General features: G+C 47.8%; 4 protein-coding genes across 4 annotated transcripts; 1 reads left to right on the top strand and 3 right to left on the bottom strand.

Moving 5' to 3' along the window:
* Positions 1-392: 392 nt before the first annotated feature.
* Positions 393-6589, bottom strand: LOC149364015 (uncharacterized). The gene is made up of 3 exons (XM_089574011.1): positions 6367-6589; positions 4797-5437; positions 393-696 (listed from the first exon to the last, which is right to left on the bottom strand). The coding sequence occupies exons 1-3, from the start codon at positions 6548-6550 to the stop codon at positions 493-495; spliced, it is 1029 nt and encodes a 342-aa protein (XP_089430137.1). The 5' UTR covers positions 6551-6589; the 3' UTR covers positions 393-492.
* A 5844-nt stretch (positions 6590-12433) lies between these two features.
* LOC149364014 (uncharacterized) lies at positions 12434-17762 on the bottom strand. Its single transcript, XM_089574010.1, has 3 exons — positions 17550-17762; positions 17417-17472; positions 12434-12613 (listed from the first exon to the last, which is right to left on the bottom strand). Exons 1-3 carry the CDS (start codon positions 17638-17640, stop codon positions 12464-12466), a joined length of 297 nt encoding a protein of 98 aa, XP_089430136.1. The 5' UTR covers positions 17641-17762; the 3' UTR covers positions 12434-12463.
* Positions 17763-17975: 213 nt separating this feature from the next.
* Positions 17976-20148, top strand: LOC149364013 (TBC1 domain family member 20). The gene has a single exon (XM_089574008.1). The coding sequence runs from the start codon at positions 18154-18156 to the stop codon at positions 19450-19452; it is 1299 nt and encodes a 432-aa protein (XP_089430134.1). The 5' UTR covers positions 17976-18153; the 3' UTR covers positions 19453-20148.
* LOC149364012 (RWD domain-containing protein 4) lies at positions 20030-25606 on the bottom strand. Its single transcript, XM_089574009.1, has 6 exons — positions 25388-25606; positions 25233-25313; positions 25033-25142; positions 24782-24827; positions 24472-24600; positions 20030-22691 (listed from the first exon to the last, which is right to left on the bottom strand). Exons 1-6 carry the CDS (start codon positions 25409-25411, stop codon positions 22527-22529), a joined length of 555 nt encoding a protein of 184 aa, XP_089430135.1. The 5' UTR covers positions 25412-25606; the 3' UTR covers positions 20030-22526.
* Positions 25607-25685: the final 79 nt, after the last annotated feature.

The raw sequence follows: 25685 nt of genomic DNA, 5'->3' as shown, positions 1-25685 counted from the left end.
GCGGCGGCTGTCCGGTCTACTTTCAGGGGTATTTATGTTGCCTGTAAGCGAACCTTGAAAAGTGTTCACCACCACCACCCTCGTCCATAACTACGGACGTAGTACGCCCTGTACTACCGCGAGTGTCACGTGGAACGTGCTCTAACGGTGCGGGAGGAAAGTGCGCGAGAACCCTCTTCTGCTACCTATAGCATCAAGACTAGCAGAACCGCGAGGCCCTCGTTAAGCTGTTGAGCTGACAAAAGTAGGGAATTAAGGGGCTCGTTTGGACTCAATTTCCTATCCTTGTCTGCTCAGAAGCTTCGGTTTCAGATATAGCTTCAAACAGCTCTTCGGTTTCGGAGCAAGAAAACTTGCCCCAGATCGCCGATTGGAATTCGCCATAAGTGAAGTGCGCAGTCAGGACAGCTTTTATTTTTTCGTCTTCTTGACAGGCTTTTTCTTGCTGCTGGCTGTGGCTTTCGCAGGTGCCTTTGCAGGTCCCTTCGCAGGTCACTTCCCAGATCTCTTCGCAGGTCCCTTTGCAGGTCCCTTCGCAGGTCCCTTCGCAGGTCCCTCCACGGATGCCTTCACGGATCCCTTGACAGATGCCTTCACAGATGACTTGACAGATGCCTTCACAGATACCTTCACAGATGACTTCACCTGGGCGGTCAACCTGAATTGGTACCCGTGTTCGACTTGCTTTCGAACGGTCTGCAAGAGGTAAGAGACGACAGGTACAGCGCGTCAATGTGGTAAAAGCAATGCTCAGGCGACCGATGCATGGAATACGACGAGCGACTCAAAACAAAAACAGGTAAAAGCTCAATGGACTGTGGACTCTCGGAGCCACTTGGATAGGATACTAAGGGCAACACGGTGCAGTTTTTGTTCTTAGTAAAGCCCGATAGATGAGCTTTTCGTGATTTTGTTGACATCTGTTCGGCGTAAAAGGTGCTTCGTTGTTAGGAATATTTGAGTTAATTTTGGAATATTTTTTTTCTGCTACTTCGACTTCAACTGCTGACGTTGGTGAAGGTGTTGAGTGTCGCGGGTTTCTATTTTTTTTTTAAGTTTTCCTCGTCTACTTTTTATTTCCGGTTTCCCTGTGCAATGAAAATACGCTAGTGGCAGCGATGCACTCAATCTCACATCTTTCATTTTTCACACTTTTCTACTTCATAGGAGCTTTTTTGTGCGTGCCTATTGCCATCAAATGAATATGGCTGGCTAATCTGGCAACAACGCGACCTTTTCTGATAGTGCGGTTCTAACAGCTACCATGATGATGGTCGCTACACGGAGGCCGCACAAATCATATTTAAAAAGATTGCAACGTTTGTTGAGGAAGTGGGTCACTGCCTTTGTGACTCTTCTGGCGAGTACTGTGCTGCACCTAGTAGTAGTTGTAGTGTTCATTTGGTCATATTATACAATATGCTCCCGAGGACAGGCTGAAGGAGGCATAGAGAGCATGCCTCCTGACGAGGCCTATACCCCCAGATTACAAATCATGATACCACTGGCCGAATGGCAAAATACATTCATTACAGAAACGCATTTCAGATGAACACATGCCGTAAAGGGAAAAGTTAAATTAAAAGCAAGGAGATGACACTGATAATCCAAAAAATGTAAGCAGTAACAGTACGATACACACATTACAGTAGCAAAACGAAAGACACTGAAAGGAAATTTGAAAATATGAATAACAACAGAATCGTAATTATTTAGTACAACAGTCACCATTTTTTCACAGGTAAAAAAAATTGGCAGTGGCTTAGCTCGGCTATGCCAGGATATGCGTAGCGAAAGCTTGTTGTCAGGCATGCGACACAGCTGGCGAAGCGAGCGGAGGCCAGCGCAACGACGAGGCGAGCGGTGCGACGTCATACCAAACGGTGGCGACGGCTCCGCGGCGAGGCGAGCGGTGTGACGTCTTGCCAGATGGCGCGGCGAGCGCCCGCTGCGGCGGTTGCTAGGCAACGGCTCAAGGTCGGTCTCTGTGCCTCCTCGGAGCACCGCCACAGCGAAATCGCAAGTTCGTGGCCAATGCAGCTTTCGCTACAAAATTATACGGGAGGAAAGAGCATTTTAAGTTTCTTATTAAAGACACACTGATACTTTCTTGAGCAGTTTCTACAAGGGATTGGCACGCATTACACAGGGTAGATATGTGGGTACCTGAGGTAAGTATCCAATGCACACTCGGGCGCTATGCCATTGCCGGCTACTCTGCCTCTCTAAACGACACATGCAGCTGCGGCGGATCGAGAGGCAGTTGGAGACAGAGAGAAAGGGGGGTGGGTCTTCCCTTTGCTCTCCTCAAAACTTCTTCCTCCACTTACTCACAATGTAACCACGTGGAAGCCCCTCACATCTTGTGCACAGAAACGGAAAGACGCCGCTTTTTCCCGGAACGTTGCTCTAACGACCATCGCCGTAATACATCGTAATAAATGCAGAACAAAGGACTTCAAAAAGACTCATATACTTGCTCCACACTTTGCAAGTTGCCCCGCTAAACGACAGGTTACATTTAAAACACCGATTTTTGGAATCCTGGGATACGGTTGTGTCGTTTTGGGATCTCCGCATGCATGCTGACATAACCAGATTCCGCACGAAAAAAAAATCGCCCGTTCTACAGTTCGCTAATATAGTAGAGATTTTTTCGCCTTCTATCTTTTTTTTTATTTGTGTCTCACACCATTTACCTCACATTCCTGTGCTCAATGTTTAACGTTATTACACCAGTTTACTACCTTTGGCGATCTGACACACTTAACAACTATATTCTTGTGAGGCATCCTGAACAAACAGTGATCATGAATTATATATTTCAACTTTTAATCCTCTTATTTACACGTTCAAATAGTTTTTTTTCTTTTTCTCGTACAACACAAATTTTCAACTCTGTCCCTGGTGCTACTCACGCTCTCTCTTCGCAGTATGGCTAAATGCTGCTGACAGTAAATGACATGTTTGTAGTTTGAGTTTCTTTTGTCCTCTGGCCTCATGCAAGCAGCGGTTTGTGAAAAGAAGAAACAAACGCCGAGACGCCTAATTTCATTACGTGTTAACAATGCGGAAGCATTCGAAGCTGTTCATGCCTTTGCCGGAAGTGACTGGCGGTAATTGTGACCCCCCGGTCGCTCTTAATGAGCTCTTCGCGTACACCACCTGCCCGTTGGCAGGTGTGGGCTTCACATGGACGCACCTGATCTGGTGACGTCACTTTCCTCCAGCCAATGGGCAAGCACTGGTCTGCTGAAGTCACGTCCCTCTAGCCAATGGATTTCTCCTCTCTGGAGACGTCAATGGCGACGCCACTGCCTGCTAGCCAATCAGGATTTTACTGGACAACGGTAGACGGCGACGGCTTTTCCTCCGATGAGGGCTTTCTGCTACTATATAATAAAAAAAAAACTTCACTTTAAGCCCGAAAAGTGCGCATAAGCGACTGTCTTCTCGTCCACTAGATTGCGTCAGTATGCGAGTGACTCAGAGCTGCCCGTTACACTACCGGGGCATACCGGATTGTATAATTTCAAATTATAGCATTCATATTCCCTGACGAAGAAGCTGCGCCATGTGAGCACAAAGGCAAACATTCTTTCTGTTTTAATGATGTAATAGTACTGTGCATCGAATGCGCCGAAAACATTATCGCTATTATGTATTATAGGCAGGACAAACTGCACTCTTTGACGCGAGCTGCTCTGAAAGGCCTCAATTCACTTTGTAGACACCAGCTAAGGACATTTTCATCACTTGTTCAAGGCTACTAGAATTGTTTGTTTTTTTAGTGAAAAAAAAAAAGCTAAAGAAGAAGCTGCAACGATGGCTTCCAGGCAGCTGTACACAGAGGAGTCTGGTTTTTCAGGAAACAACTCCGGGAGTTTATTTACCGGACAGAACATTGCGCGAGTCAGTAATCTATTTTTAGAGTACAGCGCGGAAAGCCCGATCCACTATGGAAGAGAGGCGACGCAAACGTCTTCGGGGGGGGGGGGGGGGGGGGCTCTGTTTTCTACTACTCTCTGCGGGAACCACTGCTCAGAGGCGGGGTAGGGGGTGGGGGGGGAAGGGGGGAACATCCGGCTGACTAGAGCTTTAGTTTTGGTATTCTTATCGGCGGCCGCCTTGGAGGAAGCAACGCCGCTTACAGATGCGCTCACTGAAGTGACAAAACCACTGGATAGCAGACTCGAGGAAGCTGCCTGAAGGTTATTGCGTCCTTATCGGGCATAGCATGCCCTCCCTCTCGGAAAGAACGATGCCGTTGATAAATCCTTGCGTGCAGCAACAAAGGCAGCCGTTGCCTTTGAAAGCTGCCGCCACAACCGCTACCAGACGATGCAAACCAACCGGGGGCAAATAGGACGTGGGTGCAGGAAGCGCAGGCGCTATCGACCAAACTTTTACGACACAGATATTTAGTGTTACCGCATGTAAGACAGAGAAACAATAAGGACATTTTCCTGCATAGTGAGACCCTCTAGTCCTCAGTACATTCCACCACAGAGATCCGAGATGATCTGGGGCCGAAAACAACCAGGTAGAAGTTTGTTTTCTGAAAGCGGGAACGAGATGGATTGGTGGGGGAGAGCTAGACAGAACTTAGAACAGAGAAAGAAATCAGCACCGTCAATTAGAACAAAGGGAAGGCATTAGGAATTAAAAGCTAGCCCAATGGTTATCACTGCCTCGGCACAAAGGTTACGCAAATAATCCCCTACGATAATGCGCGATTTGGGTGCAATTGTCGCCGATTAAAAGAAGTGGCCAGGTGATCCCACTGTAAGGCTTACCGCGTTTAGTACTTGCTGCTGTGCCGTCACTGCCACTGCTGCCTTGGCTACCGTCACTGCCTTGGACGTCTGGGCTACCGCCATAGTTGCGTTGGCTGTCCGGGCTACCACCATTGTTGCATTGGCAGTCTTGGCTACCGACATTGCCTTGGATGTCCGGGCTACCGCCATTGTTGCATTGGCAGTCTTGGCTACCGCCATTGCCTTGTATGTCCGGGCTACCGCCATTGTTGCATTGGCAGTCTTGGCTACCGCCATTGCCTTGTCCGTCCGAACTACCGCCATTGTTGCATTGGCAGTCTTGGCTACCGACATTGCCTTGGCTGTCCCGGCTACCGCCATTGTTGCAGTGGCGGTCTTGGCTACCGACATTGCCTTGGATGTCCGGGCTACCGCCATTGTTGCATTGGCAGTCTTAGCTACCGCCATTGCCTTGGCCGTCCGAGCTACCGTCATTGATGCATTGGCAGTCTTGGCTACCGACATTGCCTTGGATGTATGGGCTACAGCCATTGTTGCAGTGGCAGTCTTGGCTACCGACATTGCCTTGGATGCCCGGGCAACCGCCATTGTTGCATTGGCAGTCTTGGCTACCGACATTGCCTTGGCTGTCTGGGCTACCGCCATTGCACTGGCTGTGGCTGCAAAAGCATAAAATACGCACTTTTCTCGCAACTTTCGAGCAAAGATGCACACGCAGATCTCGTGCGCGTTACGTCTTTTTTTTCCCCTTTATTGCCTTCTTCGATAAACAGTAAAAAAATCTACAGAGGCCAAATCTTGAAACCAGCAACCTGCCAGATCTTCCTGGCAGGCCTTGTCAAGTTTAAAATTCTCTCAACAGCCTCAAATTTCCCATATGGGGTAGCCAATCGGGCACACATGCTTGTAATTTCATCACTTCCAAAAAATATGTGTACATTCTCCCGAAAATATATGCGGGCTCGTAGCGCGTCAGAATCGCAGTAGTACCCCGCCATTCTGGAGCGCCATATACTGTGGCGGCCCCAGAGCATTATTTGGTCAAACGGGAAACCATCCTCATATTCAATAGCCAAATATCTGATACCGTATGGATGAAGCGGAAGCGCTTTTTTGATTGTTCGTTGCAAAAACATCGCAAAAAACGTTACGACCCCTCCCAACAGTGAAGAAACACATGGTCGATTGTTTCGGGATATTTGCAGATTAGCAATGTGAACCCTACGGTAAGAATAAACCACTTCCCTCTAAAAACGTTTTCACTGATAGTGTCTCTGTATGTAACCTGAAGAAGAAAGTTTTGGTTCCTGGCTGTACTTGCATTCTTTTTACTCTTTTCAAAACGTCCCCACTGTAGCCTCCATCGTACAAAGCTCTGTACATTGGCACTGGAAAAACAACATCACACAGATCTCCGTATAGCCTTTTCCGCTTCGCGTCACGTAAATATTCTTTCGAAAAACGCACTACTAGAAATTTAACGCCATCAGCAACTTCTCGGAAGTAGCCTAAAGTCCTTCGGGAAAAACACTTTGTTCCCACAACAAAATCAGGCAAAACACGGCTCAACCTTAGCGTTACGTCTTACCTTTTGACACACTCCGTGCTGTGGACTGAGCCACCAGTCTCATCGCTGCTGGGGCATTCGACGTTCCTACTCTGGCGATCGGTCGTGTCGTCGGAAGGCCCGCTGACGGAGCCGAACGTCGCACCATTTCGAAACAATGTGCCTGACACGCGCGCACCCCTCTGCCTGACACTCGCGCACTCATCTGCGGGGTTGCCGCGGTGTTCGCAGCGTTGCGTCGCAGCCTTGAACGCTTCGTTTTGTGATGTTGTTGGAAAACTTGCGATGTCGATCGCAATTGGTATGCACGACGCCACAGTAGTTCCCGTCTGCGCAGTAAACGAATTTCGCTTCAGAACGCTTCATAGAAACAGGCAATTACTTTTTTTTAAAGCAGTGGTAAGTAAACTAGGTGTTTTATTGCAAATTCGTAAATGTGTTGTTTTGAAGCTAGCAAGAGAGTAGCTTTATCGAGTTCCCGCTAAATTCCGATATATTCCTTCTTCGAGTCGACATCGTTATCAGCTTTATTCGCTATAGTTCATTTGCATTATCTATAGCGCACTGTAAAGTAACATTGTTCTTATGCGGAAAATAATCGAGAGGCACCGCTTCCTTATGTCACGTGGCCTGACAACCGGTGCGCTTGAAAGTATTAACATATTAAATATATGGTATTAACTTTATGCTTGAAAGACGCGAAAAGCGCGAGCGACTTCTGTCCCAGCTAATTGGAGAAACCTCCGCTGAAGGCCGTAACTGCGCCACCATTCGCTACGAACGTAACTGAAGGAGGACTTGGCGCTAGCGTCTGTGATGAAGTACTAGATATAACCGGAAGAAGTTTCTGAAAGAAAAGATCTCTGTCTCTCTCTCTCACTACCCTTTCGAATTTCAACCACAGCATGTCCTATTCAAGTTTCGCGAGTTTCTTAAGTCGCGTTATCTCGGGCGCTGTCGCCTGCTTTGCGGCGCTGGTCACAGACACTTATGGCGTCGTGTTCTTTCATGTGTTAGTGATGTCGGTGCTGCGACAGCTCCGACGGTGTTTGGTTTTCGGCTCGTGACCTTCAAAATTGCGAAAAGTGCACTGAGATCCGCATGGATACGACGGGAACCGCTACCTGCGCCCGCTTTCTCGGGCCACTGCTCATTTCGGCGCCGTGGATTATGAACTATGATTTAGTCAATGCTCTTGATTAAAAAGTCATTCGCGTTTGGTCCGCAAACAGTCAGTACGTCGTGGGAACCGATTATGCAACTGTTTGTTAAATGAATTCGATTGGTGCCGCGTATTAGCATGGACAGTGAAGACCATTGCGTGATAGTGGTTTGCTTTCACGCGTCTACATAAATACCATATTTTTTTTGCAATTATCTACGATTGTAAGGCACATCGTACACGCATTAAACTGCGTGCACTCACGGCATGATCCTTCTGTATTGCGTGAACAGTATGCACGGAATGATGGCACATTTACTGCGTGAATGATGCACGAAATGATGTACTGAAAATGCTAGCTGATCGGTTTGAGACAAAACTTAACTCCTCTGGTTGCGTCGACACACATTATTTGTATTGTACGGATTGCTGTAACATAGACATATAGTGTATATTAGAAATATCTCTTTTAGATTGAAAGTTACGGGAAGGATCATATAAAAGCATGGAAAATATGTTCTCTGTTCTTCGTACATTGGCCCAGCGCTACGGTTACCATTGTTGTGATGTTAACATGCCACAATAGCAAAGAAATGATGTACGAAAAGCCAAGTAAAACGTGGCGCGCTTTACTTGTCTTTTGCTGTCTGTGTGCTTTAGTAAAGCACACATACAACAATATTCACATCCGCCCAACTCCCCTAGCGGGCCCGATTTCGCACCAGCCCGCGAGTGAAGCAGATGCCATGCGAACACCTCTCCCGCGCCCGCGTGTTTTGGTCGTCCGTTGTTATAGAGATTAATATAACGTTATTCTGCAAGCAGCTGCTATGAACGTAACTGAAGGAGGGATTGGAGCTAGCGTCTGTAATTCGTTGGCGCTGGGAGGTAAAAGAAGTTTCACCCCTCTATTTGAACTCCACTGGCACATCCGTGAGGTACATCAGTGTATACAGAAAATAATACAGGCTGTTTAAGCGAAGGCTGTTAGCAACATTGAAAGAAAGGATGTTGTCCTAGAACAGCGCTTTATTCGGCATGGTACTGTATGTGGTAGTAGCGTTAGGAGCATATTTTTAAATACAGAACAGCTTTCACTGAAACACCCTGTGCGACACGTGATGGGAGGGGATTTATGGATTAGTCTTGCAAAGGGCTGCAGGGGTCCTACAGCGCAATGCATTTCGTGAACTTTGTCCAAAATATGGAGGCCAACGAAGTAAATTTTTCGCTTGGAGGAAAGGTATTGTTGACACCATAAGCACCATAAAACAACACCATATGCAACAACTGCGTCACACCAGAGAGGTGTTCCGGGATGATCGTCACTGTACATCATGCGCAATTACGCGGACCAGGTTGTAAATTCGGAAGCGAATATGTCGCACATAGGCATGCTGCGGGAAATGTGTACCAAATGAAATTCTAAGAATACGGCAGGTCTTAAGTTATGAATGTGAACATGCACGCTAAATGCGGTGACTAAAATGTTTAAAAATTGATTTTAGCTAACTATAAAGTTGACGACGGCCTTGTATAAATATATTTAATGCGTTCTACTTGGCGCATGCGCCATGCTTTCGGTTCGCTCTACAGCTGGCATCGCGGCCGCGGTGATCGCCTTCGATGTTGTTGTTGTTGTTGTTGAAAACTTTTATTGTCCAACAGATAAGGACCACACCGCCTGGGCCTCTCTGTCTCACGCCCCTTTACGGGGGAGGGGACTTAGGAGCGGCCCAGCCGCACGGGATGGTCGCAGTCGATGCTGGCCGGGTTGGTTTCGCCGGCAGCCTCTTGTGCCAGTTGGACGGCGGTGAGTTGGAGCTCAGGGTCCGAGCTCCGCAACAAGGTTTCCCAGGCTTCCCTACTGCTAATGTTTTGCGCCCTGCCTGGGGAGTAAGGGCACTCCCAAATTATATGGTTGAGGATTCCTCTCGCCCCACACTGTTTACATTTATCGTCCTCGCAGTCCGATCGGATATGTTTATTTAGTACTGGGTTTGGGTATACTCCAGTCTGCAGGCGTCTCCACGCCGTCGCCTGACTCCTATTTAACGCCGTGTTTGGTGGGGGAAAACACCTCTGGCATTGCCTGTAGTGTTCTGTAAACTCTTGATACGAGATTAATCGCCCTTCTCTGTCATGTTCGGCCTGAGCCGACCCTTCCTGTACAGATCGGAGGTAGAGATCTCGAGCTGCACTGTGAGCCGCCTCGTTACCGCTGACAGATTCGTGCGCCGGGGTCCAGATGATGTTGATTGTCCTATCAATCGCTTCTTGTGTTAAAATTTTGGTGGTGAGGGGGTTTACCCTCCCTCTACTGAAATTTTGGATTGCAGTTTTACTGTCGCTAATAATGTATCTAGCTTTGGTGCCAGCGCAAGTGATCGCGGCTTCCTCCGCTATCTCGGTTTCTTTCCCTATGGTGGCCGCCGTGATGAGGTTCCCCCCCCCCCCCCCCTCATCTACCGCCGCTATGGTCATGTATCGACTGTGTCTGTCCCCTGCCGCATCTACGTAGGCGACTTCATTTCGGGGTTTGCCCCGATATATTGTTTCTATCGCTTCCGCCCTTTTCTGTCGCCTTTCCTTATTAATCTCAGAGTGCATGTTTTTGGGTAGGGCCTTCGAGCCATTCGCGTGGTTGTCGGCGCTATCCGGCAGCTCTCCTGCAGCTCTGTATGTAAGGTGTTTCACCTAAAACTTTACACAACTTTTTAAAATAAACTTTGTGAGTTAGAAAAGCGCTTTTTTTTTTCTAAATAGCATTGTCAGAGGTGTATCACGCAAGAATACAGAGAAGACGCGCTAACTATAGCCGGCTGTTTAACCAATAATGAATAATTAACTTCTTAAACATTACTGTTAGACTATTTAATTATTGAGAGGCGTGTAGCCAGCGTAAGTAATATTCATATCAGTTTTCTGAATTCTAAAAACGCGGTAACCCTCGACGCTGTGGCCCAACAAATTTTGGCTAGTTCGAAAAGCTACATGCACTGGAAAGGTTGCTTTGCCTGCAAGCTTCGCGAAAGCGCATGTATTTTGGCGCGATGCAGCCAAAATTTGTTGAGCCACCCTAATAGCGCTGGAAACGCGCATCCACAAAGAAAGACGGAATATAAACAGTCGCATCTTTTTTTTTTTTCTTTTTTGCACGTGGCCTGCTTTGATGCCTGTGGACCGGTGGCCGCCACATAGGCCAATTTATGGTTGGTTTGGTTTATGGGGTTTAACGTCCCAAAGCGACTAAGGCTATGAGAGACGCCGTAGTGGAGGGCTCCGGAAATTTCGACCACCTGGGGTTCTTTTACGTGCACTGACATCGCGCAGTACACGGGCCTCGAATTTCTCCTCCAAAGAAATTCAGCCGCCGCGGCCGGGATCGAACCCGCGTCTTTCGGGCCAGCAGCCGAGCACCATAGCCACTGAGCCACCGCGGCGGCGGATTTAGGCCAATTTATACCAGATTATCCTCTCAATAAACATGTCGGGAAGTCCTCTTCAAACTTTTTGCCCGGCTCCCAATGCATTTGAAGGGCGACTATAGCGGGCACACGAGGAGTGCTGAGGTGGGGGGGGGGGGGGGGGGGGGTACCATTGCCAACTGCTCGCTCTAAATAGTTCACACCGTGTTCATTCATCAAGCAGCAAATTTCCCGTTCCGCTCCCACTCTGCGCCGCGTCCTGAAAGGATTCTCTCGACCGAGCTGCTTTCGGCGAGCCATAAAGCTAACACGTCCATTCTTACTATCCGTTACGGTTTGGTTGGTTTGGTTTATGTGGTTTAACGTCCCAAAGCGACTCAGGTTATGAGAGACGCCGTAGTGAAGGGCTCCGGAATTTTCGACCACCTGGGGTTCCTCAACGTGCATTGACATCGCACAAAACACAGGCCTCTAAAATTTCGCCTCCATCGAAATTCGACCGCCGCGGCCGGGATCGAACCCGTTACACCATATCTGTTAATTCTGTGTCTATTCTGTAATAGTTGGAAATGAATCAAACCTCTATTCATTGCACTTTTTCGAAGTCTGCTGTATTGCTTTTTTTTAACGCGATACCGTAAATGCACCCGCTCTGCAGAAAATTCGGCGTCGTCGTTGTGAGCGGAAACCTAGGTCACGTGACCTTGTGGCGTCATCGTAACCTGCGAGCCGCCGCGGTGGCTGAGCGGTTAAAGCACTCGGCTGCTCATCCGTAAGACGCGGGTTCGGTCCCGGCCGCGGCGGTCGAATTTCGATGGAGGCGAAATTCTTCAGGGCCCGTGTACTGTGCGATGTCAGTGCACGTTAAAGATCCCCAGGTGGTGGAAGTTTTCGGAGCCCTTCACTACGGCATCCCTCATAGCCTGAGTCGCTTTGGGACGTAAAACCCCAACAAACCAACAAACCAAACTTTGCATGTCGGGCAGTGAGCGAACCGACTGCAGTGGCAGGCGGCAGTTAATGATCGCTCGGGAAGAGCAACTTGGATCGCACAAGCCCCATAGGTGGCAGCACCTGCCATTTGCACCACTGCGGCTGGAGAGGTATGAGGATTCCCATGACTCTATGAATGTCAAGTCGAGACTGACCAATTGGTTTTTGACAATTGGTTTTTGAGGAAAGGAAATGGCGCAGTAAATGTCTAGCATCTCGTCTCGGTTGGCACCCGTACCGGGCCGCAAGGGAAGGGAGAAAGGTGGGAGTGAAAGAAGAGAGAGAGAAAGAGGCGCCGTAGTGGAGGTCCCCGGAATAATTTCGACCACCTGGGGATCCTTAACGTGCACTGACATCGCACAGTACGGGCGCCTTTTGAGTTTCGCCTCCATCGAAACGCGGCCGCCGCAGCAGGGTTCGAACCCGAAAACTCCGGCTCAGTAGCCGAGCGCCCTAACCACCGAGCCACGGCGGTGGGGCGCGAATGAAGTGCCAACCAGCCACACAGCGTGCGTGCGCCATCGGGGCGAAGCTTTTATTTCTTGCCCTTCTTGCCGCGCTTCTTCTTGCTCCCTCCGGCGGCCGAAGGCGTGGCGCCCGTGGTCGTCGCGAACGGCTTCCCTTCGCTGGTGGCCCTCGACCGGAGCTCCTGCTCGATGTTCTTCCGGATGGTCTTCTCAAGGGCCTGCAGTGGGCACACGCACCAATGAGGCACACAAGCGATGCATGGTTGGTTGGTTGGTTTATGGGGTTTAACGTCCCAAAGCAACCAAGGCTGTGAGAGACGCCGTAGTGAAGGGCTCCGGAAATTTCGACCACTTGGGGTTCTTTAACCCCAGGTGGTCGAAATTTCCGGAGCCCTTCACTACGGCGTCTCTCATAGTGCCACAACAAATGCAAGAAATTATGACCACAGAAAGAGAGAGAGAGAGAGCGGTGAAGAAAACAAGGGGAGGTTAACCAGGAGAAGGCAGCGGTGTGCTACAAACGCCACCATCGATTGAATGAAATGCAGGAGACAAAAGCTGACTGCACTGTACTTTAACTTTCCAGCACTTCGGGAAAACCTTCTGCGCACTCCGCTACGATCATCTCCCCGCTTATATAATTAATTTAGCATAAAGCACTTGCATGGCTCCACCAATGCATTCAACAAATCGTTTCTTCCTTGCGCGATCGAATTCTGGAATAACTTGCCCGAAAGCATTGCCGTTGAGACTGATCCTTCCAACTTCAGTCAGCTACTCATCGACCATTTCCAAGAACAATAAAACTTTGCTACACCCTGTATCAGCTACGATGCACTGCAAAACGATTAAACACTTTAACGTACACGTTGTATTACTGTAGTGAGCATTTCTGTAGGCTTCTTTTTTACATTGTATTACCTCCACTGTTTACACCCCGTAGCGCGGTCGTTGCTAGGTCATTTTGATGGCCTGTAAACCTGCCAGCTTTTGGCGAATAAGAGGAAACAAGCGAAAACGAAACCGCTTTATAGCGTTAATCGGCACATAGTGCCGTTTCCAGCCTTTATGCTCTGAGGCGTGGAGGCCTCATCGTTCAGGAACAGCGCGAATGATTATGACAGCTGGTGCTTCTCAATTTCCCACCCACGCGGAATTCTAGCAAGCCGATTTATTTATTTATTTATTTATTGTTTCCTCAAGGGTCCACAGGGGACATTACATAAGGGGTGGGCAAACAAAAGAGTTAATATGAACACAGATGGTCTTCAATGGCGGTTTTGAATAGAACACGATTGATGCTGGTCGCCACTTCGGATGGAAGGTCATTCCAGTCATTGGCTGTTCGAAGAAAAAATGACATTTTATATGTTTCAGTGCGGGCCCGTTCAGGGTAGACGGCGTTAGGGTGACTATGACGAGAAAAGCGAAGAGCGCGTTTCAATGGGGGAAGTTTCATGATCGGAAGTGTGATAAAATTTATGATACAGCGAAAGACGGGCGGTTTTACGCCGACAGGCCAGTGTTGGGAGATTAAGCTGAGATTTTAGTGCTGTAACGCTAGTATAATGAGAGTAGTCTGAGCAAATGAATCTGGCGGCGCGGTTTTGGACTGCTTCGACCGTGGTGATTAGGTTAGTATAGTGGGGATCATATGCAGCACATGCGTAATCAAGTTTAGGACGTATGAAAGTTATGTAAGCAAGAAGCTTAATGGGAGGGGGAGCTAATGACAGGTTACGGCGCAAATACCCTAGAACTTGATTAGCTGAATTGGGCAGCGCGCGAAGCAAGCGACACTTCGAGCCGTCACACTCGCCGAGCTGCTTTTCACCCACAAAGATCTAAATGGACGGTGAGGACAAACCGAAGTTGGGCTGTATCGACAGACTACCGCGTTCTATAGCTAAAATGACGGCAATTTCGCTGAAGAGGCAACCTTTATAAGCTGGAAAAAGTAAAAAATAAATAGAGGCGTTGCCCCGTACCAGCCGGTTTTCAACTCAGGACAGTGGTGCGGCAACAAATTTTTTTTTTTCTGTCGCAGATCCCTGAGGCTACGGTACACCGCCATTCACTCCCAAACTGGGATCATGGAGTCTGTTTTTTTTTTTTTTTCAGTCTTGACGTCATAAACTTATATCGAGTGGCGGGACAAGAACAATATTTTTCAGCAATAAAAGAGTCTTTTTCCTGCCGGGCAAACATCAACGCAGCCAGAAAGGGTTACAGAATCGATCTTGAGAAAGAACGAAATTTGCACGCAGTTGTCCTCGGTGTCCGTTTAATAGATATAAGCCGGATACAACTCAAGAAAAGGGCGGCCTTTTCCCGTCAACGGACCGCCTTGCAGCCAATGGCGTCGGCCGATTCTGAGAAATCTTGCTAGTGTAACAATGCAGGGAGGGACTATCCCCTTTCATCTGCCACTCTGAGAATTTGGACGGTACTGCGAATCTGGGGAAGTGCGATTCCCTAGGTTAATTTTGAAGCGCCTCAGCACAACACCCTCAGCGGATGTTGTTCAGCAGACCTTGGCCCGTAGGCGTCTGGGAGAGTCTGTAGTATTGGCCGATTAAGTGCGCTTCAGTTAGCTCGTCTAACTCATTGTGGACACACAGTTTGAGAAATTTGGCTGTGGATGTAGTAAAGGGTATGTTCAGAGCAGTTTTGTATGCACTGCATATCATGCGATCTACGGTCCCGTTCCGTGGCCAGGAAGTGAAGGGGCAGCGTGTAGGTGATTTTGCTAAGGCAAAAGGCTCGGACGAACCGTCGTTGCGAAGTCGACCTGCCTAATGCCTCGTGTGTTTGCTGGAAATTAGGCCTATCGTATTCTGCACCATGCATTTAGCCCCCGGGGAATTCCCGGTCGCATCGGCAGCAGGCGGTATAGGGCTGAGTGGGTGGAGCCGGAGGAGAAACGCCGACCTTTCAACGTCCAAAAAGTGACGAGAAGAGAGAGCGCGAAAACGCAGAAATTTAAAATTTGACTACATATAACTAAATTTCTAACAAACGCATGAAAAAAATTCTTCGAGATATTGGTTAAGCGGTGTCCTTTAAAACCCAGGCATATCGCAACTTTATTGAGAGCAATCTGTCGGAGACGAAAAGGGCGACAAGACGCGGCGCCATTCGACACGCGACTTCCCCGGCCAAGGACCCTTGTACATGTGTGTGCGCGCGTGTGTGTGCGTGTGTGAGTGTGTGTGCGCGAGCCGACCAAGCGGCAGGCGCCCGAAAGGAATTCCCGCGGCCGTCCCCCCGCGACCGTCCCTGAACCGGGCGGCTGGATTTGAGGTCGGACAGCGCGGTTGCCCATCGCCGTTTTCCGGGAACTCTTTGACTGTCCAAGGTCGGAGAGGCGGGAGCGGCGGCAGAAGAGGGAGAAAGGAGGACTCGGCTCGGCATCGAAGGGACAGTGCTTTGCGAGACGCCCAAAGCAGAGGCCGTGCTTCCAATCTCTCTGTAAAGTTTTCTTGTTTTATCATTCGGCCAATTAAACCAGTTAAGTTTTACCGGAGTTCCTTTATTGTGAACGAAACTAACGAACGCGTACATAGAGCACGTACTCTCTCACGTACAGTACAAACACAATCAGCTTTGGTAGCTGAGGGTGAAGCTTCTGCTTCCATTGTGTGCATGTGTTTGTACTGCTGCTTAAGTCTCACTGTAAAGTTCAGTCCCTATGTCTCAGTGTGCCGTCCGTCCTTCATCTTCCAGGGCACGTAAAAAAAGCATGAATGTCCGCTGAACTGTTAGCCATGTGCAACAAGTGCTCGGGAAATTTCGGAGAAACCGGCCTGGACCATTTATATTCGTTTAAGAAAGCTACCAGAACGAAGAGGCCACTTTTTTCAGGACAGGTAACCAGACTTGAAACCAGCCAATTAACCCCCCCCCCCCCCCCTCCCCTATTTTGACGGGACAGAGCGCCGCGTGAGCTGACGACACACAGCAAAACACGGCTAGAAAAAGCAGACAAACAGTGGCAGAAAGAATCACTTATTATTCAATTTCAATGTGGCCCATGGCCCATGTACCTTGCATTCGCTACGCCACAAAACTAGCAAACCTGTCCAGAACAAAAATATCAAGCTTGTCTTCCCTTAAACCAGATATTTCATGATCGCGCGGTGGGTATAGCCAGTATAGCTTTGCCAACAATGCCGGTAAAGTAGTCGATGCGTCACGTAAAAGCGTGCCTTCAACTCATACTTTTTATATTCGGTTTCTTGTTCTGCTAATTTAGCTATTTTAAATTTTTACACTAATGATTTTAAAATCGCTTACTGCAAAAAGGAGGACCTTTCGGAAATATGGCATAATCTCCAAATGTTATCAAAACAATTCGAGCTGGGCGTTTTCCGGGCCGGTTTCAATGCTAAGTTCACTTCCCTGCTAACCGAATCATAGCAGCACTTGCGCACAATTGTTTTGATTTCAAGTGGTCAAACGGGACATTTTTTTTTTTCTTGATGCAGAGCGTAGTATGGCGAAGTTACCGCCAAACGGCACGGTCGGCTTGCACGTGCTCACACTCGCTTCTTACTAGCATGAACTGAATTAGAACGCTTGCTTCGCTTCTGTGGTAGAACCTGTCACTTCAAGTAAAGTGCTCCCTATCTGACGAAATAAGCTCCGAGATGTTAAATATCTTTATGTCGACCTAACCGAACACGCGCTTGAACGGCCATTGAATGGAAATAGAAAAACATGCTACCGGTGACACCTCCGCGTACCTAGAAGCCACTGAAAGTTACAGTGGCTATTCCATCAACATTAGTTACCAAAAATATGTATTTTTCTCAGCACATGACACACCACAACAAGCGGACTGCCCGCTGCAATGAACGCTAGCAGACGACGCGAGTGGACAACACCTATTCGACCGCAGCGCTGCCGCCGCGCCGTGGCAAAAATGGCGAGGGCGCTGAAAACGCTTGCTCGACTGCGCGCGAATGCGTAGCATGCCCGCTGAATAAAAAAGGGGCATATGCTTGCAATGCAAAACTCACCACTTTTACTTGCTGCTTTGCGGTGATTGCTTTGGCTTTCTTGGGTGCAGCACGAGCTGCAACAGTACAAAAATTATGTGTCACAGCAGTCGCGCCAAATGTGCACGTAGAGAACGTGCGCTTCGAGTCTTACATTTTGATACGCCCCGCAGGTTGGACTGTGCCGGCGTTCTCTTCGCATTTTTGGGAACCGACGTTTTCACCTTCAGCTTTCCTTGTGCCATCTCGGAACGACGTGATTCACGAGCTGCGTACTAATTTGGGGGTTAGTGCAGCCTCGCGTGCTTTCCTTTGTGCTGTTTTTGAACGCTAATTTGCGATGTCGATTGCAGTTGCCGCGGTAGCTGTTCGGCGTATGTACACGTGGTTCCCGTTTCGTGATAACACGAAGTTTACCTAAAAACATCTTATTAAAAAAAATTTCGTTTTACATAATATTAGAACAACCCGTGGATTTTGTTGCAAGAGTGTAAATGTTTTGTTTTCAATTCAAGAATCGAGATGCTTCGCTAAATTCCGTTGGGTCGTTTCTTCCAGTCGTCAACATTGTTATTCGCTCTGCTCATCTGTTTTCGTTCATCAATTCGCGTAGTTCGTGTGTCGAACCGCGGTTGGTTCCTCGTTCCTGGAGCGTAAATGTAATCCTGTCTCGGGAAAGCAACGCACGCGGAAGTGTACCGCGTTATTAATACAGCTATTTCGGGCACAAAAACGACGTGTCGTGCCTTCGAACAGGCATGAGCAGCGGTGTCTGCCTAGCTGAACGGCAGGAAGAACGCCTGGGAGAGTGTGCGCCATCGCCCAAGCGGATCCAGGTCCTATCCGAAACTGGGTTTGACCAGGCGCCCGAGCAGACCATGGTGGCCCCAGAGGAAGACCTGCCGGAACACGAGCGAGCCTACCAGAGCGAGGCCGAGGTGACCGAAGACAAGGATGCCGAGGTCAAGCACGAGAACGATGACGGCGTCGACTGGGCGCTGGTGTCCAGAAAGCGGCGTTTGATCGAACGCGCGCTCGCCGACGGTAGCACGGTGGGTCTGAAGATGGCCGCTGTGGAAGAGGGAGGCCTGGTTTGTGATGACTACCGGCGGCTCGTCTGGCCGCGTATCGGTGGCGTCAACGTGTACGAAACGTCGCCGCGTCCCTCGCTCACCGAGATCGAGCAGCACGCCTACTACCAGCAGGTGGTGCTCGACGTGAAGCGCTCGCTCAAGAGATTCCCGCCTAGTATCGCGGAGGGCCAGCGTATCGCGCTTCAGGACCGCCTTGTGTTTATGATCATGCGTGTTCTGATGAAGAACCCGGAGTTGCACTACTACCAGGGCTACCATGACATCTGCGTCACCATCCTGCTTGTTCTGGGCGAAGAAGTGGGCTTCCTTCTAGTCGATCGCCTCTCGTGCTCCAACCTTCGTCGTTTCATGGACAAGACCATGGCTCAGACGGCCGACATGCTCGAGCATATTTACCCTCTTATTGGCCACGAAAGCCCCGAACTGCGGGATTTCCTGGAGAGGGCGCAGGTTGGAATCATGTTCTGCCTCAGCTGGGTCATCACTTGGTTCGGTCACGTGCTCGCCGACTACGACACTGTGGTGCGCCTTTTTGACCTGTTCCTGGCCAGCCACCCCTGGATGCCCATCTACCTTTCCGCTGCGGTAGTTCTGCACGCCCGCGAAGAGATTCTAGCACTCGACTGCGACTTGGCCCCTGTACACAGCTATTTGTCGCGGCTGGTCGAAGGCGACCTGCCCTTCGAACAGCTCATAGTACGAGCCCGACAGCTGATCGAAGACCATCCGCCGTCGAAACTGCTGGCGGAGCTGGCGCTTACCAGGGGACAGCGCAATGAACATGTGCGACCCGTCGGGTCCTTTCGAAACCGCGGAATGCTGTGGCGCTGCGCGCGTTATGCAGGTGCGCTGGTCGCTGCCTCAGGCACTTGGAAAGGGGCTCTCACGGTCGCCGCCACTGCCGTGCTCATTGCAGTATGGTACCAGGCCTACCGAAAAAATTCGCAATTGGCCTGGTTCTAAAGATGTGCAAAACTGTGTCGGTAACCATTCCATCAGACCACACTGAATATTGTGCCAGCAGCGACTTCCGACGTTGTTTGAGAATGTCTATATTAGTCTCTACTCTTTAATAGTGCATCCCTGTGCTAAATGTTGATCTCTCCAATTGTTCCCAACTTACCCTTACTGATGCCTACATTGTTCAGTAGCTTTTGAAGTGCCTGAGCTGAATTCTTAGTTGGATGGTATTACAAATGTGGCTGCTATGTTCCTGATAAGCAAACGTGGAGTTTTCAAAGTTGACTACTGTATTCTATTACTGTGGCAGTTACATTTTCCGCCGCTGACCCACTGCCTGACCACTCACTTCGTGTGCTTTGTGACGGCTGCATTACTCCATGCTGCCGTGAGTATGGTAAATTTAAGGTTTTATGTAAGACCTATAAGCCCGGTGCCGCTTTGCTTTCAAGCCAACTTTGTTTCATACCTGAGGAAGTTTGACAAACATAATTGTAAGCCCGGTGCAGCTTTGCTTTCACGCTAACGTCATTTCTCGCCTGAGAAAGTTTCGTAAATGTAATTATGAAACGTACAGCTGTTGAGTTGAGAAGTAAATATCTCTTTAATCCTGTATATTTTCACAGATTTGCTGTGTGGCAAAAGCCAGAAAATGTGTGCTCTCAGCATTTCATCAAAAATAAAGTCTTGTTACAGTTATCTCCTTGCTAAAATTCGAGAATTTTGCTATTCACACACTTGAAAATTTTTTTGCCACAACACCCAGCCTAAAACTGTTACCTATTTGCCTTAAAAAGGACTGATGAATGTGCAACACGGAATTATTTTAGAAATGAGAATTTAGTTCACATTGGCACAATGAGAACCAATGTTGCTGGTAAAATGAGGCTTTCTAATAGCGGCACAAGACTGGGTAAATCTAGAAAGCATTGTTCTGTACTAAGGATCTGCTACTTCTGGAGAACCCAATTTGGCCAAATATTGAGATACATAACCAAGCTCTCATTAAATGCATTTGTCTCATTTAAATAGTATTCCATTTTATTAGCATTTACACTTTTGCGCATAGTGTTAAGCTGAACTTCGTGTTGAAAAGTGACACTACCCTTCCACTGATAACAAAACACAGGAAATGCTAAAGCACGCAAAGTATGGCTGTGGGATGACTACAGCTGTAATATCAGGCACTTGGGACCTGGAGCTTTTTGCTGTGCCAATGAAAGGCTCTACCATCCTTAAAGGTGCACTGAAGGGGAATGTGAACTCATATTTTTACTGCTGGAACTTGATCTCCACGTTCCGAGCATTCTTGGAAGCTTTGAATTATTGCCCTGTGGGGCCGATTTCCCTAATTTAAATCGGATTGACATCGGGCTCCCGTCTTTTTTTTTTTTTTTGAATTCCCCACAAACGGTGGGAGGAGTCGACCAACCTTTCACACAGTCCCAAGGCGGCTTGCCACTCTACCGTCGGCGGAGTGATACATAGCGATAGGTGAAAGCAAAGAGTCCATGCGTATTTTTATTTCCGTGGGCCTAATTTGCAGCTATGTAGTCTCTGACTAGACCTATTGTTCATGGAAACCTAAAAGAAACAAAAAAGCAAAAGCAAAGTCGCCACGCGACTGCCTGAAAGGCACTCCATGCGTTGGCTGACTCCTCCCACCGTATGCGGGGAATTAAAAAAAGAAAGGGGGCAAGAGCCGGACGTTAATCCGATTTAATCAGGGAAATCGGCCGCACAGAGCAATAAATCAAAGTTTCTAAGAACGCTGGGAACGTGCAGATTGAGTTCCCGCAGCAAAAAAGACGCGTTCAGATTCCTCTTCAGTGCACCTTTAATGTTTCTTACACACCACATTGTGCAGGTGCCAATGTGGGCAAAGCAGGAAGGAAAGTGAACTTGACACAGGGAGCAACTTGCACAACTAAACTTGTAGTAACTCGCTCATGCAAAAGGGGGAAAAAAAGAGCACAGCAGTTCAGGCGGAGCATCAAGGATTTTGCAGTGGAGCAAAGACTGATTTCCAACTAGTATGAATGATGAGAAAATAGAAAACCCCAAGTGACACCGAGGGGCAGCTTTTGATCATAAATCCACTGTTGCCAATCGATTTCGAAAACGTCTTTCCAAAAGGTCCCCCATCATACTGCACAGGTAAAAGGTGTTTCAACACACCTTTAGGAATTTGATGTCTTAGTCAAGATTAAACGCTGTTTAAGACAGCAGAGTTACTGACGCAAAGATGCTGTGCAGGCAAACGATCCTTACAAGTGGAAAAATTTTCACTGTAAACAAGACTAAGATGCAAGAAGGCACACAAAATGACATAGGTGGACACTGTCTGTGTTGTTTCATGTCTCTGTTGTATCCTGGCCTTGTTTGCATTGAAATTCTTTGTTTTACTATTGCACCAATTAGCCAAAGAAAATATATATAACTTCTACAAGGACTGAAATAACCTGCACTCCAACTGAACAGTCAAGATTACTAGGTCTGAGCACATATTTAAGAATTAAAATTTAGTAACGACTGGTTAGGCTTCTTACTCTAGGCTGACATGCTATATTTGCATAAATGGAAATGGTACAATACTACTCTGTGGCCATTTCAATGAATACAAATGAAGCTGATTTTAAGAATATAAAAACCTAAGTGATTATCAGAGCTCCAAATGTAGCACTCCTTGCAAGACACACAGACAATACATAGCAGAGGGCTCATTCCAGAACGTGCCTTTAGCCTCATCACAAAACTTGCTAACATGTTAGGACATACAACATATATTACATATCCTAACATGCTTGCATAAGTGCAACATTTTTGCATCAAAATGGGATGTCGCATTTTGAGCTGCAAAGCCTCTTAGTGAGCTCTTCATCACTTTAAAGCAATCAGAGCACCGAATTTTAGGCTGCGATCTTAACGCATGTGTGGTGTTGAGGAAAAAAGGCTATATTTTAGAAATTCGGGTGGACTTGTAGATGCCTGTCACTGTCAGGTTTCTGGCACAGTGCACTGTATTACAAGGTTCACAATAGCTGTTGCTTGGTATGGAGTCTAAACGAAGCGTGTGGTTAAGACGCAGCTGATCCAGTCTGAGTGAGATGCTTGACAACATCAACCCAATCATGACCCCTTGGTAGCTCTCCTGTAGGCAGTAGACGACCAGCGAGCTTGCGTTTCTGGTTTTTGCTCAGCTTTGGTTGCTTCGGCTCTTTTCTGGATGAAACCTGCAGCTCCTGAAAAACGGGTACAAAAACACTTGAGCTTTCTTGCTTGAGAATAACTGTAGCCAGCATAACAATTACACTTACATCAAAAGGTCCTCTATACACAGCTATGCATTTGGGATGTGCTCGGGGTTCAAAGTCCCTACTAATAATGGGTGGAGCCCTTTCCTGTGCGTTGCGACATATATGCATGCACGCACGCACATCAAAGCAGCCTATGGTATTTAAAAGGCATGAAAAGCAAAAGGGGATATTTTTTTATTTAGAGAAAGAAATTAATTGAGGGCTTATTTGGCCAGCAGATGCACAGGTGCCCGCAGAATTTTGCAGAACACAGAACCCACAAACAAGCTTAATTTCCGTGTTGCTTAATGGCGTGGTTCAATGATGAGCGGTGCACTATGCACATTGCACACAGAAGTGCAGAGCACGCCCTTCAATACATGGCTGTGCACTTAGGCTACCAGGAGGTTGAGCTTTGGTGGTTTCTATATTTCAAGAACTTTATGGCTGCCTGCACATGGCGACAGAGACATGGGAAAGGCCTTTGCTCTGCAGTGAGTGTAGTCAGGCTGATGATGATGATTATGATGCTGCACATGTGAGTGTGTGCGTGCATGCAGCCATAAACAACCACCACAGCTGCAAATTCACCGCACCACCTCACCTAGATGCGTACACTGTGATGCTATGGATGACGTGAACCATTTCGTGTTAGCATGCCCGCGTTTTTGTGCTGTGCGTGAGACACTCCTGGAAAGCCTGAGGAGACTGAACGTTCCCATGGACGCCTCATGCATCGTGTACCCCGACGGCTCCCGAACCGAGCGACGATTAGGGCCAAGATCACTGCTGAAGTTTTTAGAGGACACAGGTCTTATGGGTCAGTGGTAGGAGTGCAATCTCTTAAATCAGTGACCCAGGTGGAGCTATTGCCAACAGGCCTCTGTAAGGCTAATCCCGCCTGTATGTTTGTGCAACCACCACCCACAGAAAAACAAACACCAGTTTAGAGCTCCAGAAGACGAGCTGGGCACTATCCTAAATTCATTAAATTGAGTGGCAAAGAAAAATATATAAAAATAATAGCACCCTGCTTCAAATAAACCATCCTACAGACGAAGCATGCCTGCTGCAAGTGGAATACCTGCCACTGAGCCCGCCCTCAGTTAAGCTCACGTCTTGAGTCAAATCAATACCTTGCCTATGTGAAAACTTTAGGATCAAACTGTAGTCCACTTAGAGAGCAGGAATGTGTTTTTCACACTCAAGGGAAGAGATGGAGGGCCAGGTCTCCTGTAGAAATCTGTGAGGGAGAGGGGGCAGCCTCTCTAAATTCCTTCCCATCCTTTACTTTGGCCACTGATATGCCCTCAAAGTCTTCCAAGTCATTTTCTAGCCCAGCATTTTGTAGTGTTGCAAAATGATCAAAGGGGTTTGAATCGCTGTGATTTTCTTCACAATTAACTTTTGGTCTGGCTGCATCCCTGCCAGGTATTATGCCAGTATCTTCATAACTGAACAAAACAAACGGTCAAGGCTAACAGTCAACGATGACTGCTGTGTGGGACTGTGGAGCATAGAAGGTGGATAAAATGTGGACAAAAAATTTGCCATCTGAAGAACTGAAAAGCCCGACTCTAACACTTCCATACATAAAAGTATCAAACACCAGAGAAGGCATTCGAACTCCATTTTCAGGCACACATAAGGCCTAGTGGCCTGCCACGTCTTGTTGGAACTCTATGCAGAGAAGATGAGTAACCAGCAACATGAAAAAAAAAACTACCTTTGGCTGTTCTTCCTCAACCTCTGCAGTTGGCAACGTCTCTGGCTGTTTTTCTGTGAGTTCATCCGCATGCTCCTTAATCCACTCAAGAAGCGTGTATGTCATAGGGGTTCCCAGTTCCAACTCTGCCTGAAGAAAAAACGGAGAACAGAGACACGACATTGCTGAAGGTTTGAAGGACATTGCTACGGTTCCTGTCACTTGATTTAAAACTTTTGTACATCACTCCCACGTCAGACTCGGAAATACCGAATGCATGCCATTTCCAGACACATAAAACCAAGCGCAAAAGGCAGCGCTACGTTCTTACCTGCTCTTTGAGCGCTGTTACAACTGCCTCTTTAACTTCGCCAACTCTGCGACAAAATAAGAGAATGTAAAGGTTTACACGAACGCGAAGCCAGATTAAAACTCCACCAGACTGAACAGACACAATACAGATCACATACCAGCTGAAGAGCAACGAAATCATAGACTTGTAGAGTAAAATTAGTCTTTAACGAAACAGTCCATTCTTGCGTAAATGACCGCGTGTACTGGCTCCACGAAAAGAATACTTACATGTGTTTGTTATAGAAGGTGTCCATATTAAATACTGGAAGCACGTTTGGGTATTTCTCCGGCCAACTGATCTCAATGAGGAACGACTTGTGGGTGCCATGGTCACCAATCTGTAAACCGTTGGGAAATAAGAACAGTAAGTAACTGTGAGAACGAGAAAGCTGAAAGTGTTTTTGAGTTCAACCAGCACGTCTACTCACTTTGTACTGAAACACTGTGTCGGATAACCTCTTGAAGTTCTCGTCACCGTCGTATATAGAGAGCAAAACTTCCGTCTCTTCCTGAAATAATGGGATATAAAGAATTTAAGCTCTGAGCGTAATCAAATAACAGATGCCCCAACAACGCAACGCACCGCTTGTAGCTCCTCAGCCGACATCGCCGCACGACGACGTTGTTTTTTTGGTTTGCCACAGTAAGCAAGACGCAGTCCCGGCAGAATGCAGAGTATATTTCCTTTAAACAGCGATCAAACAAACAGCGCTAAATATGCAGGCTGAAGCGGTACGCTTAGATTTCATCTCGCTTCACAGATGATCTTACATGTCACTCGTTTCTTTCAAAGGGCGCGGCCATCTTGTATTTTACACCACCGTGCGGTGAGCGCAATAAGCAAAATTTCAAAATTTGTGTGTAAAAAGCTCTAGTCGAAC

Source organism: Amblyomma mixtum, chromosome 2, assembly GCF_055824585.1.
Source record: "Amblyomma mixtum isolate Tamu chromosome 2, ASM5582458v1, whole genome shotgun sequence".
Taxonomy (NCBI): domain Eukaryota; kingdom Metazoa; phylum Arthropoda; class Arachnida; order Ixodida; family Ixodidae; genus Amblyomma; species Amblyomma mixtum.
This window is presented reverse-complemented; position numbering and strand designations above follow the sequence as displayed.